At 48.1% G+C, this 18421-nt stretch overlaps 1 protein-coding gene across 2 annotated transcripts in view; it reads left to right on the top strand.

Moving 5' to 3' along the window:
• Window positions 1–18421, top strand: part of AKR1A1 (aldo-keto reductase family 1 member A1) — a 36455-nt gene that overhangs the window by 15570 nt on the left and 2464 nt on the right. Inside the window, exons 1-4 of one of the 2 annotated variants that reach the window (XM_066376178.1) lie at window positions 4885–5034; window positions 14733–14823; window positions 17081–17200; window positions 17327–17478. In XM_066376178.1, coding sequence (XP_066232275.1) covers window positions 14740–14823; window positions 17081–17200; window positions 17327–17478 — 356 coding nt within the window. In that variant the 5' untranslated portion in view covers window positions 4885–5034; window positions 14733–14739. Of the gene's footprint in view, window positions 1–4884; window positions 5035–14732; window positions 14824–17080; window positions 17201–17326; window positions 17479–18421 lie in introns of those variants that run through there. The other variant, XM_066376179.1, reaches the window with a different exon arrangement.

Genomic DNA, 18421 nt, shown 5'->3' on the forward strand with positions numbered 1-18421 from the left:
GTTCCTATAACTCCCCTACACGAGCAAACCTGACTGACACTGCCTGACTTGTGGTGGTGCAGTGGATCAAGTGTTGACCTGGAACGCTGAGGTTGCCGGTTCAAAACCCTGGGCTTGCCTGGTCAAGGCACATATGGGAATTGATGCTTCCTGCTCCTCCCCTCCTTCTTTCTCTCTCTTCTCTAAAATGAATAAATAAATAGAAATAATTTTAAAAACCTGACTGATACCCTGCATCCTCTCACCCAACCTCCCAGTTTAGCATATCCCCTTACCCCACCCCAAAATTTTATCTGAAACTAACCTGACTAAGCCTTGCTTATTATCCCTATAAAAACTTATATCCCCAGATCCTTGGTGCTGACACCACCGGTGTCTCAGCCCATTTGTTTGCAGATGCACAAATAAATTCCTTAGCTCCTGGCTAGTTGGCTCAGTGATAGAGCATTGGCTGGCATGTGGATGTCTCGGGTTTGATTCCTGGTCAGGGCATACAGGAGAGGTGACCATCTGCTTCTCCACACTTTCCCCTCACCTCTCTCTCTCCCTTTCCTTGCTGCAGCCATGGCTCAATTGGTTCAAGTGCATTACCCCAGGCACTGAGGATGGTTGTGTGGAGGCTCTGCCTCAGGTGCTAAAAATAGCTCAGTTGCAAGCATGGCCCAGATGGGCAGGGCACTGGCCCCAGATGAGAGTTGCCAGGTGGATCCCAGTCAGGTGCATGCAGGAGTCTATCTCTCTATCTCCCCTCTACTCACTTGGAAAAGAAAAAAATTTTTCTTAGAAAAGTTATCAGCCCCCTCTCCTTCCTCTCTGTCTCTCTCTTCCCCTCCCGCAGCCGAGGCTCCATTGGAGCAAAGATGGCCTGGGTGCTGGGGATGGCTCCTTGGCCTCTGCCCCAGGTGCTAGAGTGGCTCTGGTTGCAACAGAGCAACGCCCCGGAGGGGCAGAGCATCGCCCCCTGGTGGGCAGAGCGTAGCCCCCTGGTGGGCGTGCCGGGTGGATCCCGGTCGGGGGCATGCAGGAGTCTGTCTGACTGTCTCTCCCCGTTTCCAGCTTCAGAAAAAAAAAAAAAAAAAGTTATCAGACGTTGTGCATCCCTCCTTTGGTGACCTAACAAAAGGTAGAGCTACACTGGGACAAAACTGCTTCTTGCCCACTCCTGCCAAAGAAAACATATAAATACACCTTTCAGCCCAAAAGGAAAGAGCTATTTCAATTTTCTTTCTTTTTTTTTTTTAAGTGAGAGGAGGGGAGACAGTGGGACAGACTCCAGCGTTTGCTGCAACTGGGATCTACTGTCTGGGGCTGATGTTCAAATCAACCAAACTATCCTCAGTGCCTGAGCCCAATACTTGGCACAACCAAGCCACTGGCTGCAAGAGGGGAAGAGAGAGAGGAGGGGGAGAGAGAGGAAAGAGAAGCAGATGGTTGCTTCTCATGTGTGTCCTGACCAGGGATCAAACCCGGGCTGTCCACATTCTGGGCTGAGGCTCTATCCACTAAACCAACTGGCCAGGGCCCTATTTCAAATTTCAAAAGTGTAATTTATGAGCTGTGTGACTTTGGGCAAGCTATTTTACCTTGCTGAATCTGTCCAATCTACAAAATTGACTGCAAATACTTCTCACAGGCTTCCAGTGTGCTGGTAACATGTTATCCTCAGCTGGATGGTAGTTACATTGGAAAAAAAATCATTGAGCAGTACATTAAAGATCTCTTTTTCTTTTATTCAGTGAGAGTCAGGGAGGCAGAGAGACAGACTTCCACATATGCCTGTCAGAAATCCACCCTGCAAGCCTACTAAGGGGGGATACTCTGCCCATCGGGGTTGTTGCTCCATTGCTTAGCAACTGAGCTCTTTTCACCACCAGAGGTGGAGGCCATGGAGCCATCCTCAGCACCCTGGGCCAAATCAGTCCAATAAAGCCATGACTGCAGGAGAAGAGAGAAAGAGAGAAGAGAGAGAAGAGAGAGAGAGAGAAGGGAGAGGTCAGGAAGGAGATGGGCGCTTCTCCTTTGTGCCCTGACTGGGAATCAAACCCGGGACTTCCACATGACAGGCTGACACTTTGTACATTTTTCTGTATGTATGCCGTACTCTGTATTTCAGTAAAAATACTTATGCCTGACTGTGGTGGCGCAGTGGATAGTCAACTTGGAACACTGAGGTTGCTGATTCAAAACCCTGGGCTTGCCTGGTCAAAGCACATACAGGAGTTGATGCTTCCTGCTCCTCCTCACCTTCTCTCTCTCTCTCTCTCAAATGAATAAAGTCTTTAAAAAAAAGAATTTGGCTGAGAAAGCATTAGCTTAACCTAGCCATGTCCTAATGATTGAGGTTTAAAAAAAATACAATAAATAAAATAGAAAAGAACATTTCCATCTGGCCTGTGCTAATGTAGTTAGTGGCTAAAGTGCCGATCTGGAACACTGAGGTCACCAGTTCAAAACCCTGGGCCTGCCTGGTCAAGGCACATAGGACAAGCAACCAATGAACAGTTAGAATGAAGCAACTACTACTCATTTACTCCCCCTCTGTAAAATCAATAAATAAAATCTTTCTTTTAAATTATTTTTATTTATTCATTTTAGAGAGGAGAGAGAGAGAGAGAGAAGGAGGCAGGAAGTATCAACTCCCATATGAGCCTTGACTAGGCAAGCCCAGGGTTTTGAACTGGCGAACTCAGTGTTCCAGGACAACACTTTATTGCACAGGCCAGGCCAATAAATAAAATCTTAAAAAAATAATAAAATAAAAAAGAACAGAACATTTCCCTTTCCGAGTTGGTGCGAAGATTCAATACAATTACGTTTTATCAGTCTAGCACAGTACCTGGCATGTTCACAGTTCAGAAAGAAGTCATGGACTATCTCTTAGAGCAGAGGTCCCCAAACTTTTTATACAGGGGGCCAGTTCACTGTCCCTCAGACCGTTGGAGGGCCAGATTATAAAAAAAAAAACTATGAACAAATCCCTATGCACACTGCACATATCCTATTTTAAAGTAAAAAAACAAAATGGGAACAAATACAATATTTAAAATAAAGAACAAGTAAATTTATTTATTTATTTATTTATTTACAGAGACAGAGAGAGTCAGAGAGAGGGATAGACAGACAGGAACGGAGAGATGAGAAGCATCAATCAGTTTTCCGTTGCGCGTTGTGACTTCTTAGTTGTTCATTGATTGCTTTCGCATATGTGCCTTGACCGCGGGCCTTCAGCAGACCGAGTAACCCCTTGCTGGAGCCAGCGACCCTGGGTCCAGGCTGGTGAGCTTTTTACTCAAACCAGATGAGCACACGCTCAAGCTGGCAACCTTGGGGGTCTCGAATCTAGGTCCTCCACATCCCAGTCCGATGCTCTATCCACTGCGCCACCACCTGGTCAGGCAAAGAACAAATATTCAATAAATTTAAATCAACAAACTGACCAGTATTTCAATGGGATCTATGGGCCTGCTTTTGGCTAATGAGATGGTCAATGTCCAGGTCCATATTTGTCACAGCTAGCCGTAACAAGTGATATGATCGCTTCTGGAGCCGTTACACATGCATCCCACATCACCAGTAGTACTGTACGTGAGCAACACCACGTACAGTACTCCAGGAGCACAGGATGCAGATGCGTCTTGTGCTCCTCTCACTGACCACCAATAAAAGAGATGCCCCTTCCGGAAGTGCGGTGGGGTGGATAAATGGCCTCAGGGGGGCCGCATGCGGCCCACCGACGTAGTTTGACGTAGTTTGGGGATCTCTTTTTAGAGTCTACAGACCTGAAGTCTTCCTTTTTTTTTTTTTTTTTTTTTTTTTGTATTTTTCTGAAGCTGGAAACGGGGAGGCAGTTAGACTCCTGCATGTGCCCGACGGGGATCCACCCAGGTGATGCTCTGCCCATCCGGGCGGTCGCTCCTGAGGCAGAGGCCACAGAGCTATCCTCAGCGCCTGGGCAAACCTTGCTCCAGTGGAGCCTTGGCTGCGGGAGGGGAAGAAAGAGACAGAGAGGAAGGAGAGGGGGAGGGGTGGAGAAGCAGATGGGCGCTTCTCTTGTGTGCCCTGGCCGGGACTCGAACCAGGGACTCCTGCATGCCAGGCCGACACTCTACCATTGAGCCAACCGGCCAGGGCCAAAGTCTTTCTTTTCTTTTTTTAATTAAAGATTTTATTTATCCATTTTTATTGGAGGGGGGGAGAGAGAGAGAGAGAAAAGAGAGAACAGGGGGAGGAGCAGGAAGCATCAACTCCCATATGTGCCTTGACCAGGCAAGCCCAGGGTTTTGAACCAGCAACCTCAGCATTGCAGGTCAACGCTTTATCCACTGCGCCACCACAGGTCAGGCTAAAGTCTTCCTTTTTATGGTCAACTTTCGTGTTGCTGCTGCTTTCTCAGCCTCAATTTGCCTGAACAAATAAACAACGGGGCTAATTTACATATATGCCTGGAACCCGGCCAACCCCACTGTAAGGGATAATCAAGGGAGAGGGTTGGATTATCGAGTCAGAAGGGAAAGCCTACACTACCAGGACATGGCATTCCCGGGAGCCTCAGCAAGAAGGAGGAGTTCAAAAGGCCCGGAGCTACGTCGTTGCGGCGCGCAGTGCACTGTGGGCCAGCAACGCGCGGCCTAGTGCCGCTCGCGGAACTCCTCGTAATCGGGCTCGGGTTTCACTTCTCCCGCTCCTTCGCCAAACCCGCGCCGTCAATTGTGTGTAAACTCCGACCAATCCGACCATCTGCAGCACCCCGAGGAGGAGATGGTGAAGAGTCCAGGTTCTGGCCTCCAACTCAAGTTCCTTCTCGGGACAGCGGTCGGGTCTACCACAGCAAGGAGGCCGAATGTCCGGCCCCCGCCCCTCCTCTGGGAGGAGCTTTCACATCCCTGCCAGACTTAAGCCAGACCCCTGCCCTCCCCATCAGGTCGATTTCCCTTGCTGCCCACTAGTACGGAGGCAGACTCATTGGATTGCTAGCAGGGCTCAGAGCTGAGCAGGAATTACACCACCCTTTTTACGCTCCGTGGTCGTGCGGAGGTGAGTTTCTCGCAGAGGAGTCAGCCTTGATCCTTCACTGCAGAGGTGTTCGCCTCCGGGATAGAGTGGATAACGCATATGGGGGGGGGGGCAGACTTGGTTTCAGATTTGAATACTTCCTCTTATTCGCTGTGCGATCTTGAAGAAGTTCTCAATTTTTCTGAACCTCTCAGTTCTTTAACGGTAAAATGAGTTCCTACATCAGAACTGTAGGGAGAATTAAGTGAGATAAAGCTTTTAAAGAGTCCCGCACATATTAGGTGCTCAGTAAGTTTTAGTTGCCATCTTCCATTTTGTTTGCTCACCAACACGGTTTTCTCCCCCCCAGACACAAAGCCTTTCTTTGGAATTGTAGAGATGCTGCTCAAAAGCAGCACGGGTGCTTAGAGCTTGCTTACTTGGGCGCCTGCCTTGGGTTTAGGAAACTCAGGGCATGCTTTTCTGTTGCCTCAGAGCTCCATTATAGTGAGACTTGAATCTGAACATTAACGGAATGGGGCTGTTACTAACTCTTCCCTTCAGCTTGACCATACTAAGGGCTGCAAGACCTCCCTTAGAAGGGTTCTAATCAGGCCTGTTCTTTCTCCTAAGGTCTCAGTTTTGTCTTTTTTTATTTTTTTTATTCTATAGTTATCTCAGTATCACCTTGTTTGGAGCCACTGGGATTTTTTTTGGGGGGGGGGGCAGGGGGAAGATGGTAAAGTTCTTTGATAATTTCCAGAATGATTCTTTCCAGGTTACCCAGGAAGTAAAGGAAGAAGTCATTGACTTTCTCAAATGCCCCTCCAGCTGTCAAGATACCCCCCTTTGTGTGTGCGTGCGTGCGTGCGTGCGTGTGTGTGTGTGTGTGTGTGTAGATAGGCACTCTGTGAGTGAGGGGTTCAGGCAGATGACAAGCTCTGACCTCAAGGAGTACCCAGATTTGTGGGGAAACTTAAATAAACATACAATTGCAGCTGTGTGCACAAGCTGTCAGTATATGGGAGGAGCCAGAAGCTTAAAGTGCTTGCTGAAGGATGAGTAGCAATTCGCTGGGTTAAGAGTGACACTTGGGGAAAGAAAGTGTTTAGGGCTTGGAATCAAGTAAGTGGTGGCTGACTCTGCAAAGTCTGAAACATGGAGTCTGAATGAGGAAGAATGAGTAATGTGGAAGCCAGGTTATGAAGAGTATACTAAGGAGTCTGGACTTTGTGCTGGGTAGGAGAAAACTGCTGAAACAATTTGGACCTGGGAGTCACATGGTCAGATTAAGTGAATGGATTGTGGGGAGAGGGACCACATTGGAAACAGAAAGATCCCTGATTCAGATCAGGGTGGTCAGAGCTAGAGCAGTGACAGAGGAGGTACATATAGATAAACTGGAGAAAGATTTAGGAAATATATGAAAAAAATTTTTTTCACATCAAGAAGTAGTATATGTTATCCAGGCCAGATGGCTCAGTGGTAGAGTGTTGGCCCAGCGTGTGGATATCCCAGGTTTGATTCCCTGTCGGCATCAAGGAAAAGTGACCATCTATTTCTCCACCTTTCTCCCTTCTCTGTATCTCTCTCTCCTCTCCTTTCCTCTCCTCTCTCTCCTCCTCCCCTCCTGCAGCCATGGTTCCATTGGAGCTAGTTGGCCCGAGGTGCTGAGAATGGCACTATGGCCTCCTCAAGTGCTAAAAAAAAGGCTCCTCTTGCAACAGAGTAAGGGCCCCAGGTGGGGCAGAGCATCGCTCCCTAGTGGGCTTCCCAGGTGGATCCCAGTCAGGGCACATGTGGGGATCTTTCTTCCTCTCCTCCTCTCACTAAAATTAAAAATATATATATATATGTAGGGTTTTTGTTTTCGGTTTTTTTTTTTTTAGAAAAAGAGCGACAGACAAAAAGGGAGAGAGATGTGAAGCATCAGTTCTTCCTTCTGGCACTTTAGTTCATTGATTGCTTTCTCATATGTGCCTTGATGGGGGTAGGGGGCTCCAGCTGAGCCACTGACTCCTTGCTCAAGTCAGTGACCATGGGGTGATTGATGTCTGTGATCCCACGCTCAAACTGGTGACCCTGTGCTCAAGCTGGTGACCTCAGGGTTTTGAAACTTGAGTCCTCAGTGTCCCAGGCTGACGTCTGTCTACTGTGCCACTGCTCAGTCAGGCAAATTTTTTTTATTGATTGAGACAGAGACAAAGAGAGGGAAACATGAAATTATTGTTCCACTTGTTCATGCCATCATTAGTTGATTCTTGTATATGGCCTGATCTGGGATTGAATCTGCAACCTCAGCACATGTCAGATTGACCAACTGAGCTACCCAGACAAGGTTAACAGGATTTTTAACCCAGCCATATATAGATCTAATCTTGGTTATCATTACATACATATACAATATAAGGTGGCTTTCTATGCTGGGGTTTTGTTTTTTTTTAACTTTTTTTTTTTTTGTGGCAGAGACAGAGTCAGAGAGAAGGACAGACAGACAGGAAGGGAGAGAGATGAGAAACATCAATTCTTCATTGCGGTTCCTTAGTTGTCTATTGATTGATTTCTCATATGTCCCTTGACCGGGGGACTACAGCAGACTGAATGACCCCTTGCTCAAGCCAGTGACCTTGGGTTCAAGCTGGTGAGCCCTGCTCAAACCCTTGGGTTCAAGCTGGCGACCTTGGGGTCTCGAACCCAAGTCCTCCGTGTCCCAGTCCAATGCTCTATCCACTGCACCACCGCCTGGTCAGCCATGCTGGCTTTTATTTTTTTATTTTTTTATTTTTTAAATTTTATTTTAATTTTATTTATTCATTTTAGAAAGGAGAGAGGAGAGAGATAGAGAGAGAAGGGGGGAGGAGCAGGAAGCATCAACTCCCATATGTGCCTTGACCAGGCAAGCCCAGAGTTTTGAACCGGCGACCTCAGCATTTCCAGGTCGACACTTTATCCACTGCGGCACCACACGTCAGGCCATGCTGGCTTTTAAAAGACCCAGTGGATTGCCTGACCAGGTGGTGGTGCAGTGGATAGAGCCTTGGCCTGGGATGCTGAGGACCCAGGTTCAAAACCCCGAGGTTGGCCCTGGCCGGTTGGCTCGGTGGTAGAGCCTCGGCCTGGTGTGTGGAAGTCCCAGGTTTGATTCCCGGCCAGGGCACACAGGAGAGGCGCCCATCTGCTTCTCCACCCCTCCCCCTCTCCTTCCTCTCTGACTCTCTCTTCCCCTCCCGCAGCCGAGGCTCCATTGGAGCAAAAGATGGCCTGGGCGCTGGGGATGGCTTCTTGGCCTCTGCCCCAGGCGCTAGAGTGGCTCTGGTCTTGATAGAGCGACGCCCCGGATGGGCAGAGCATCGCCCCCTGGTGGGCGTGCCAGGTGGATCCCGGTCGGGCGCATGCGGGAGTCTGTCTGACTGCTTCCTCGTTTCCAGCTTCAAAAAAATACAAAAAAAAACCCCCGAGGTTGCCAGCTTGATCATGGGATCATAAACATGACCCCAAGGTCGCCGGCTTGAGCCCAAGGTCGCAAGCTTGAACAAGGAGTCACTGGCTCAGCTGAAGCACCCCTGGTCCAAGCACATATGAGAAAGCAATCAGTGAACAACTTTCAAGTTGATGCTTCTCATCTCTCTTCCTTCCTGTCTGTCTCTCTCACTAAAAAAAAAAAAAAAAAAGAAGAAGAAGAAGCCTGACCAGGCGGTGGCGCAGTGGATAGAGTGTCGGACTGGGACGCAGAGGACCCAAGTTCGAGACCCCGAGGTTGCCAGCTTGAGCACGGGCTCTTCTGGTTTGAACAAAGCTCACCAGCTTGGACCCAAGGTCGCTAGCTCGAGCAAGGGGTTACTCAGTCTGCTGAAGGCCCACGGTCAAGACACATATGAGAAAGTAATCAATGAACAACTAAGGTGTTGCAACGCTCAACGGAAAACTAATGATTGATGCTTCTCATCTCTTTCCATTCCTGTCTGTCTGTCCCTGTCTATCCCTCTCTCTCTCTCTCTCTGTCTCTGTAAAAAAAAAAAAAAAAAAAAAAAAGACCCAATTGCTTTTACTGTGAATATCTTGTTTGAGTGTTATCTAGTGCCTTGAGTCCCTGGTGAGAAAAAATATACATAAAGAAGATCATGGGTCAGTCACTGTGTGAAGTGCTTTAGATACACTATCTCTTCACAATGATGAGGCTGTGATTCAAACCCAGGTCTCTGCAACCCAGACCTTGAGCTGTTTCTTCTGTGCTCTGCTGCTGGATTTGAGAAGTACAGTTTAGACATGTTGAGTCTCAGATGCGTATAGGACACTCTTATGGAGATGTTCAGAGGCAACTGAACACACAGAACTGGGGTGGAAGAATCAGCGCTTAAAGTAATAACTGAAGACCCGAGCTTGACTAGGGAGTGAAAAGATTGGGAACAGAACCCTGAGGAACATAAATATTTATAGGAGGTGGAGGAGGAAAGGCCCATGTAACTAGGGAACACTCATAAAAATACTGCTTCCTCTTTTTCCAGTGTTTTCTAGTTCCCTGCATCCAGCCAGCAGCTATAGAGCCCTCCTCTAAGAAGGGAAGACTGAATCCCTGTGAGAAAGAACCTAGGTGCCAACTTGGCAATAATAAAACCCGACTTCTGATGCCACTTTTCTTCCCCCTCTACCCATACACACCCAGCTTCTCTCTCTTTTACATCTAGAACATCTCCTAACATAACATGAAGGTTTCTGAGTGCTGTCAGAGGTCCAGCGAGGCAATTCCTGACAAGCTCAGAGCCTGTTATGCAGGGCTAGGCTGGAAAGCGGTTGCCTCAGGCAGAAGATGAAGTCAAGAGCTGGCTGAAGCCTGACCAGGCGGTGGCACAGTGGATAGAGTGTTGGACTGGGATGCGGAAGGACCTGGGTTCGAGAACCCGAGGTCGCCAGCTTGAGCACGGGCTCATCTGGTTTGAACAAAAAAAAGCTCACCAACTTGGACCCAAGGTCGCTGGCTCCAGCAAGGGGTTACTCGGTCTGCTGAAGGCCTGTGGTCAAGGCACATAGGAGAAAGCAATCAATGAACAACAGCGGTGTCGCCACAAAAAACTGATGATTGATGCTTCTCATCTCTCTCCGTCCCTGTCTGTCTGTCCCTATCTATCCCTCTCTCTGACTCTCTGTCTCTGTTAAAAATAAAACAAGAAACAAACAAAAAAACGAGCCTGACCAGGTGGTGGCGCAGTGGATAGAGCGTCGGACTGGGATGCGGAAGGACCCAGGTTCGAGACCCCGAGGTCGCCAGCTTGAGCGCGGGCTCATCTGGCTTGAGCAAAGAGCTCACCAGCTTGGACCCAAGGTCGCTGGCTCCAGCAGGGGATTACTTGGTCTGCTGAAGGCCCACGGTCAAGGCACATGTGAGAGAGCAATCAATGAACAACTAAGAAGTCGCAACGCGCAACGAGAAACTGATGATTGATGCTTTTCATCTCTCTCCGTTCCTGTCTGTCTGTCCCTGTCTATCTCTGCCTCTGTAAAAAAAAACAAAACAAAAAAACGAGCTGGCTGAAGATGACTTCCTATCCTAGAGAATAACATCTGTCCTCTGCTAGGTCCCCTCCATTTTCTCTGTTGGAGCTCTCATTCTTTGCAGATCTATCTTTGTTAGGTCTTTCTATCTTCATGATCCCTCCCCTCCACCAAACCTCAGCCCCTTTGGTTTTCAGTTTCACTAACAACAGAGGGAGAAGTAAGCATCATGTTTCTGTTTTCTTTTCACATTAAGCATGGTTTTTGTTTAAGCTCTCAGCTGAGGTGTAATTTCAGAGCCCTCTCCTGTGTCTGGGAAATCTGGGAGAGGCCAACAAGTCAGTTGTTCGATATCAGGCCCAGGAAATCAACACACACTCTGGTGGTTGCTGACAGGCTAGTTCCTTCTGTGAAGTTCAGACATGCTTGCCTAATCCCCGGGAAACCTGGTAACAAAGAGAGTTGCTCTGACCAGTCATTCTGGTTTGCTTCCCAGATTGAACATTTTTGTTTTAGCAGAAAGGAGTGGTCTGCCTGACCAGGCGGTGGCACAATGGATAGAGCATTGGACTGGGATGTGGAGGACACAGGTTCCAAACCGTGAAGTTGCTGGCTTGAGCATAGGCTCACCAGTCTGAGTGCGTGGTTGCTGGCTTGAGTGCGGGGTCATAGATATGAATAACCCCATGATTGCTGGTTTGAGCCCAAAGGTCGCTGGCTTGAAGAGCAAAGGATCACTTGCCCTGCTGTAGCCCCACCCCCTCCAGTCAAGGCACTTTTGAGAAAGAAGTCATCTCTCACATCCTGTCGGTCTGTCCTTCTTTCTGTCTCTGTCACCAAACAAACAAAAAAAGGAATGGTCTCCATAACTTGTTATGCTAGACTATATATTTCTTCCTGAGTCAGAATTATTAGGACAGACAATTTTGGTATGTAGGTTGCACATACAACTTGCCTTATCTGCTCTACCATAATATTCTTGATGTCCTTTCAGAACTTGGAAATATAGGTTGTATTTATAAAGGTATTAATCTACTGACAATGAAATCAGGCTCGAGAGAGTGACATTTATAGTATACTGATTAGGCCAAGGGGAAAGGTTTCTACTTTATAGATTTTTGATGTAAACATTCTTTCTTGTTTCCCTTTCATTTGGATAACTCCCATTCATTAAGATAGCTCAGGCCTTGGCCAGATGGTTCAGTAGATAGAACATTGTCCCTGCGTGCTTAGGTTGTGGGTTCATCCTAAATCCTGGCACATAAGAGAAGTAATCAATGAGTGTATAACTAAATAGAACAACTAAGTGGAGCAACTAGTTGATGCTTCTCTCTCTCCCATCCCACTCTTACCTCCTCTCTTTTTCAAGTCAGTGTGGAAAAAAAGACTCATATCACTTCCAAGAGGACATCCTAGCCAGCTTACTCTTTCTTGTAGCAAGTATGCAGAATTTGGTTACGTCTTATACATTGTGCCATATCCTGTGTGTTCTCCACTCCCCCCACTCCTACCCTCACCAGAGCATAAGCTCCAAGAGGGCAAGGACTCTATTTAAAAATGTGGGTCTAGCCCTGGCTGGTTGGCTCAGCGGTAGAGCGTCGGCCTGGCGTGCGGGGGACCCGGGTTTGATTCCCGGCCAGGGCACATAGGAGAAGCGCCCATTTGCTTCTCCACCCCCCACCCCCTCCTTCCTCTCTCTCTCTTCCCCTCCTGCAGCCAAGGCTCCATTGGAGCAAAGATGGCCCAGGCGCTGGGGATGGCTCCTTGGCCTCTGCCCCAGGCGCTAAAGTGGCTCTGGTCACGGCAGAGCGACGCCCCGGAGGGGCAGAGCATCGCCCCCTGGTGGGCGTGCCGGGTGGGTCCCGGTCGGGCGCATGCGGGAGTCTGTCTGACTGTCTCTCCCCGTTTCCAGCTTCAGAAAAAAAAAAAAAAAATGTGGGTCTAGGCCTGGCCTTTGGTGGCACAGTGGATAAAGCACTGACTCAGAACACTGAGGTCGCTGTTTTGAAACCCTGGGCTTGCCTGGCCAAGGCACATATGGGAGTTGATTCTTCCTGCTCCTCTCTCCCTTCTCTCTCTCTTTCTCTCTCAATCTTCTCCAAAAATAAATAAAGAAGCTTGACTGGACAGTGGCGCAGTGGATAGAGTGTTGAACTGGGATGCGGAGGACCCAGGTTCGAGATACCAAGGTTGCCAGTTTGAGCAAAGCTCACCATCTTGGACCCAAGGTTGCTGGCTCAAGCAAGGGGTTACTCGATCTGCTGAAGGCCCACGGTCAAGGCACATATGAGAAAGCAATCAATGAACAACTAAGGTGTTGCAGCAAAAACTGATGATTGATGCTTCTCATCTCTCTTTGTTTCTCATCTCTCTTTGTTCCTGCCTGTCCCTATCTGTTCCTCTGTCTGACTCTCTCTCTCTGTTTCTGTAAAATAAATAAGTAAATAAATAAATAAAATCTTAAAAAAAAATGTTTCCTCTATAAAAAAAAGTGGGTCTAGCACAAGGCTGGAATATTCATCATTTGCTAATGGAATAAGTATTCCTAGGCCGTTTGGAAAATTCTGAGTTTCATAGCTCTCCAAAGAGAGTTGCTCTAGTCACTCCCCTGCTTTTGTTCAGTTGGAAATATTCTTGCATCTGAAATTTACTGCTTTCTGCTGCACTGAAATCCTGTTTCTAGTTCCCAAAAGGAAAGACTTTTCCTTTTGACTCTAGGGAAAATCCAACTCATTCTTTTTTTTTTTTTTTTTTTTTTACTTTACATAGACAGAGAGAGAGAGAGAGAGGGATAGACAGGGCCAGACAGACAGGAACGGAGAGATGAGAAGCATCAATTATTAGTTTTTCGTTGCGCGATGCAACACCTTAGTTGTTCATTGATTGCTTTCTCACATGTGCTTTGACTGTGGGCCCTCAGCAGACCGAGTAACCCCTTGCTCAAGCCAGGGACCTTGGGTCCAAGCTGGTGAGCTTTTGCTCAAACCAGATGAGCCCGCACTCAAGCTGGCGACCTCGGGGTCTCGAACCTGGGTCCTCTGCGTCCCAATCCGATGCTGTATCCATTGCACCACTGCCTGGTCAGGCCCAACTTGTTCTTAAAAGCCAATGTTATTATTTCCTGATTCTTGTCCTATGGAAGTCACTTGCTTTCTGTGACACATTGTGCATGTGTCAGCACAAGTATTTTTTTTAGATTTTATTTATTTATTTATTTTAGAGAAGAGGGGGAGAGAGAGAGGGAGAGGGAGAGGGAGAGAGTGAGAAAGAGAAGGGTGGAGGAGCAGGAAGCAACAACTCCCATATGTGCTATGACCAGGCAAGCTCAGGGTTTTGAACTGGTGACCTCAGTGTTTTAGGTCTACACTTTACACTTTTTCCACTGCGCCACCACAGGTCAGGCAGCACAAGTATTTTATTGATCTGTGTTTACTGGCCTTTTCCTTTCTTTTTTCCATAAGCTTATCCGTGGATTACTGGCTCTGCTACTTCTTAGCTGTTGATTTGGGGCAGTGGTGGGATTCAAATAATTTAACAACTGGTTCTCTGCCCTAATGATCACTTTAAGTATAAAAAAATGATATACTGAAAGGTAGTTTATTATTTCATGCATTTGCTACTTAAATAAGAACAATAAAAGAGGTACACAAAACTAGATTATGTTATAAGAAAGTTTTAAAATATTAAGTAGTACCTGACAAAAAAACAATACAAGTTGTTACCCTCTGGTTGTTTGGCACTTTTTCTCTTTATTTTATATGAAGTAATAAATGCGAGGGAATTAAAATGTATTTCATCAAAGGCATAGAGTTGTTGTTTTTTTTAAATTATTCATATTTGAGAAGAGAGAGATAGAGAGAGAAGGGGGGAGGAGCAGGAAGCCTTTGCCTGTCTTACATTGGCTTGAGACCTTATGCAGTCAAGGCTGGGTACTTCTGGGGAGCCACTCTGCCTTTGTGTTTAGGTATTGAAGCTCTTTAACACAGACCTTTAGCCCGGTGGAAGGAAGGGCAGCCAGTCTGGTGGTCTGGTTAGTGTTTGTCCGGGAGCTACAGGCTTTGGTTGCTTCTGGGCACTTTTTCAGCTTCCTCTGCTTACAGGCATATACACAAAACTAACTGCATGTTTGCTCTCTAATCATCTCTGTCCCCTGTGCCACCCATGTTTTACAGGAGTCTTGACTAGTGTGTAGCTGAAACCCAAGCAGCAGCACTGATCACCACGCCATTCTCTTCCCATTTATGTTTCAGGAGGGCAATGGCAGCTTCTTGTGTCATCCTGCACACTGGGCAGAAAATGCCCCTGATTGGACTGGGTACCTGGAAGAGCAGTCCTGGCCAGGTGAGGGGTCAGGGAAAAGGAGGAGGGCTTCTTGCAGCTCTGTAGGGAAAAGGCTGTATTTGGGGAAATCCCTGCATTTTCCCTAGAAGCCCCACCACATCTGTATCCCACTAAAGGTGGGATGAACATGGAGGGCAGTGGGAGGAAACAAGGGAAGAAGGGCCTAGCAGTGTGCCACTGGCTTCCTTAGCTGATTCAGAGGAGTGGCTAAGAAGGTGATCAGCAGGGCCAAGGGCATAGGAAGGAACCCTTTCCCTAACTGGATCTACACTGAGTGCTATGGCAGATATGGGACACCTATGTGCCTGGCCCTTTGCTGACTCCTAATATGTCGCTTATTACCCTGTGCTCTGATCTTATCTCCTGCTCCACACTGGGCTCCTTGAGGACTAGACCTCTGCTCATTCCGGAGGTAGGCACACAGTGGGTGTCAGGGTTTGAGGAATAACTGGGTCAAGTATATAGACCAAAGATTAGCAAACCTTTTTTTTTTTTAGATTTAATTTATTCTTTTTAAAGAGTAAAGAGAGAGAGAAGGGGGGGGGGAGGAGCAGGAGGCATCAACTCCCATATGTGCCTTGACCAGGCAAGCCCAGCACTTTGAACTAGTGACCTCAGTGTTCCAGGTCAACGCTTTATCCACTGCGCCACCAAGCAAACTTTTTCTTAATGAATCAGATGGTTAATAATTTAGGTTTTGCCAAAATAGAGGTGATTATGTACTTATGTAACCATTTAAAAATATAAAAATTGTTCTTAGCCTGACCAGGTGGTGGTGCAATGGATAGAGCGTCAGACTGGGACATGGAGGAGCCAGGTTCAAAACCCTGAGGTCGCCAACTTGAGCACGGGCTCATCTGGTTTGAGCAAGGTTCACCAACTTGAGGCCTAGGTCTCTTTTCTTGAGCAAGGGGTCACTTGGTCTGCTGTAGCCCCCGGATAAGGCACATATGAGAAATCAATCAATGAACAACTAAGGTGCTGCAGCTATGCTCATCTCTCTCCCTTCGGGTCTGTCTGTCCCTATCTGTCTCTGTGTCTCTTGTCTCTCTCTCTCTCTCTCTCTCTCTCTCTCACACACACACACACACACACACACATTGTTCTTAGCTCAAGGGCTGGAAAAAAATGCAGCTGCAATTTGGAATTTAATGGCCCCTGATGTAGATAGACCCTTTGAATCTTGGGGAGCCTGAGAATGGAGTCCTGCTTTCCTAGGGTTGACAGCTAGAGATTTAGCATCCACCTAGTGCTGGGCATCTCCCCAGCGCTTTGTCATTTTTCCTTGGATATCTAAGTCAGAGTTTAGAAAAGTTTGGGGATTAAGTTTGGGAGGGACGCAGGCAGCAAGAACAGCCACTTCTCAGGGATTTTGGCTTGTGCTTGTGGTGTGTGGTTCGATGATTTCTGCCTTTTTCCCTTTGATTTCCTTCCTATAGTTGCCTAGGACTCTGGAGCTGGGGTGTTGGTGCTCCAGGCAGGCACTGACCGTGGCCCAGGACAAGTCCAGGAGCTAAATGAAGGCAAGGGGTGGAGGTCAGAGCCAAGGTCAAGAAGGGTGGGGGAGGAATGGGACAGCAGGGGTAAGGTCACAGCTGGGGGAATATATCTGGATAGCAAGAGCTATACCTAGATGCATCTAGATGGGGATCTTGAATGGCAAGGGCCTGACACGTGGTTCTGCTTCTGATGCCATGTTTCTAGCCAGGTTTTTAGCAAGTTAACTGACCTGTCCTCCTACTTGGTACCTGCTTTTTTCTCTCCTGACAGAAGGCTCTGGGCCCAGCTTCCATCTTACTTTTCTATCTTCCTTAGTTTTCTCTCCCATCTCTCCTGCTTGCCTAATTCCCCAGAGCTTGCTTGGTCTATATGGCTCCCTGAGGGTCTCTCCATGAATGGCCTTGACTAGGAATTATTTACCTATTTATCATGTTTCCCTACCCAGCTCCTCAGGGCAGGGAACCTGTCTCTATGACCTATATTTCTGTCCTCTGTCCATTGTATCCATCTTCTAAGCATATACCTGGGAGGCCATTAGTTTTTTGCTGGGCCTGGCTGAGATTTTGGGTAGGAAGAAACCTTGGAGGTTAGTGGGATGGTGACAGAGGGTTTGAGGCTTCTGGTCCCCTAAAACCATGTTCCATCATCTCACCCCCACTGCGTGGATTCCTGTTCCTTTCCCCCATCACTAATCCTCAAAGGGCAGCTTTTGGCCCAGACCAATAAAGCTTAAACCTCTGCTTCTCTCATCTGGCAGGTAAAAGCAGCCATTACATACGCTCTGAGTGTAGGCTACCGCCACATTGACTGTGCTGCTGCCTACGGCAATGAGACTGAGATTGGGGAGGCCCTAAAGGAGAACGTGGGACCCGGCAAGGTGAGGACTGGGTCTCAGGCCTGGGTGGAGGGGTCTGGCATCAGCTCCCTTCTAATTCCTTTCTCAGAAGTGAGGGTGGGTGAGACTGGGTGCCTATGGCTCTTCTCATTGTGGGCCCTGTACCAGGCGGTGTCTCGGGAGGAGCTGTTTGTGACTTCCAAGCTATGGAACACTAAGCACCACCCTGAGGATGTGGAGCCTGCCCTCCGGAAGACGCTGGCTGACCTCCAACTGGAGTATTTGGACCTGTACCTGATACACTGGCCTTATGCCTTTGAGTGAGCTTTGCCAGGGTCTTTATCCAGGGAGTTGGGAGTTGGACCAGTCATGTTAGTAACATCGTAAGTCACAGTAGCAGAGCAGGATAGCAACACTCATCTGTGTGGCAAACTGAGGAGCTTAGCATGGTAACTCAGCCTTTTCTGCTACAGCACCCAGGAGGTTAGCTATGGAAAAAGGAGTGCCTCACTTCTCTGCCTTTTGACTAAAATCAAGTGTAAAAAGGAGTGCAGCCCTAGCCAGTTGGCTCAGCGGTAGAGCGTCGGCCTAGCGTGCGGAGGACCCGGGTTCAATATCTGGCCAGGGCACACAGGAGAAGCGCCCATTTGCTTCTCCACCCCTCCGCCGCGCTTTCCTCCCTGTCTCTCTCTTCCCCTCCCGCAGCCAAGGCTCCATTGGAGCAAAGATGGCCTGGGCGCTGGGCATGGCTCTGTGGCTTCTGCCTCAGGCGCTAGAGTGGCTCTGGTCGCAACATGGCGACGCCCAGGATGGGCAGAGCATCGCCCCCTGGTGGGCAGAGCATCGCCCCTGGTGGGCGTGCTGGGTGGATCCCGGTCGGGCGCATGCGGGAGTCTGTCTGACTGTCTCTCCCTGTTTCCAGCTTCAGAAAAATGAAAAAAAAAAAAAAAAAAACGGAGTGCAGCTTGCCTGACTAGGCAGTGGCGCAGTGGTTAGAGCATCGGACTGGGATGCAGAGGACCCAGGTTCGAGACCCTGAGGTCGCCAGCTTGAGCGCGGGCTCATCTGGTTTGAGCAAAAGCTCACCAGCTTGGACCCAAGGTCACTGGCTCGAACAAGGGGTTACTCAGTCTGCTGAAGGCCTGCGGTCAAGGCACATACATATGAGAAAGCAATCAATGAACAACTAAGGTGTTGCAACGAAAACCTGATGATTGATGCTTCTCATCTCTCTTCATTCCTGTCTGTCTATCCCTGTCTATC

This window comes from Saccopteryx leptura, chromosome 3, assembly GCF_036850995.1.
Source record: "Saccopteryx leptura isolate mSacLep1 chromosome 3, mSacLep1_pri_phased_curated, whole genome shotgun sequence".
NCBI classification, from domain to species: Eukaryota; Metazoa; Chordata; class Mammalia; order Chiroptera; family Emballonuridae; genus Saccopteryx; species Saccopteryx leptura.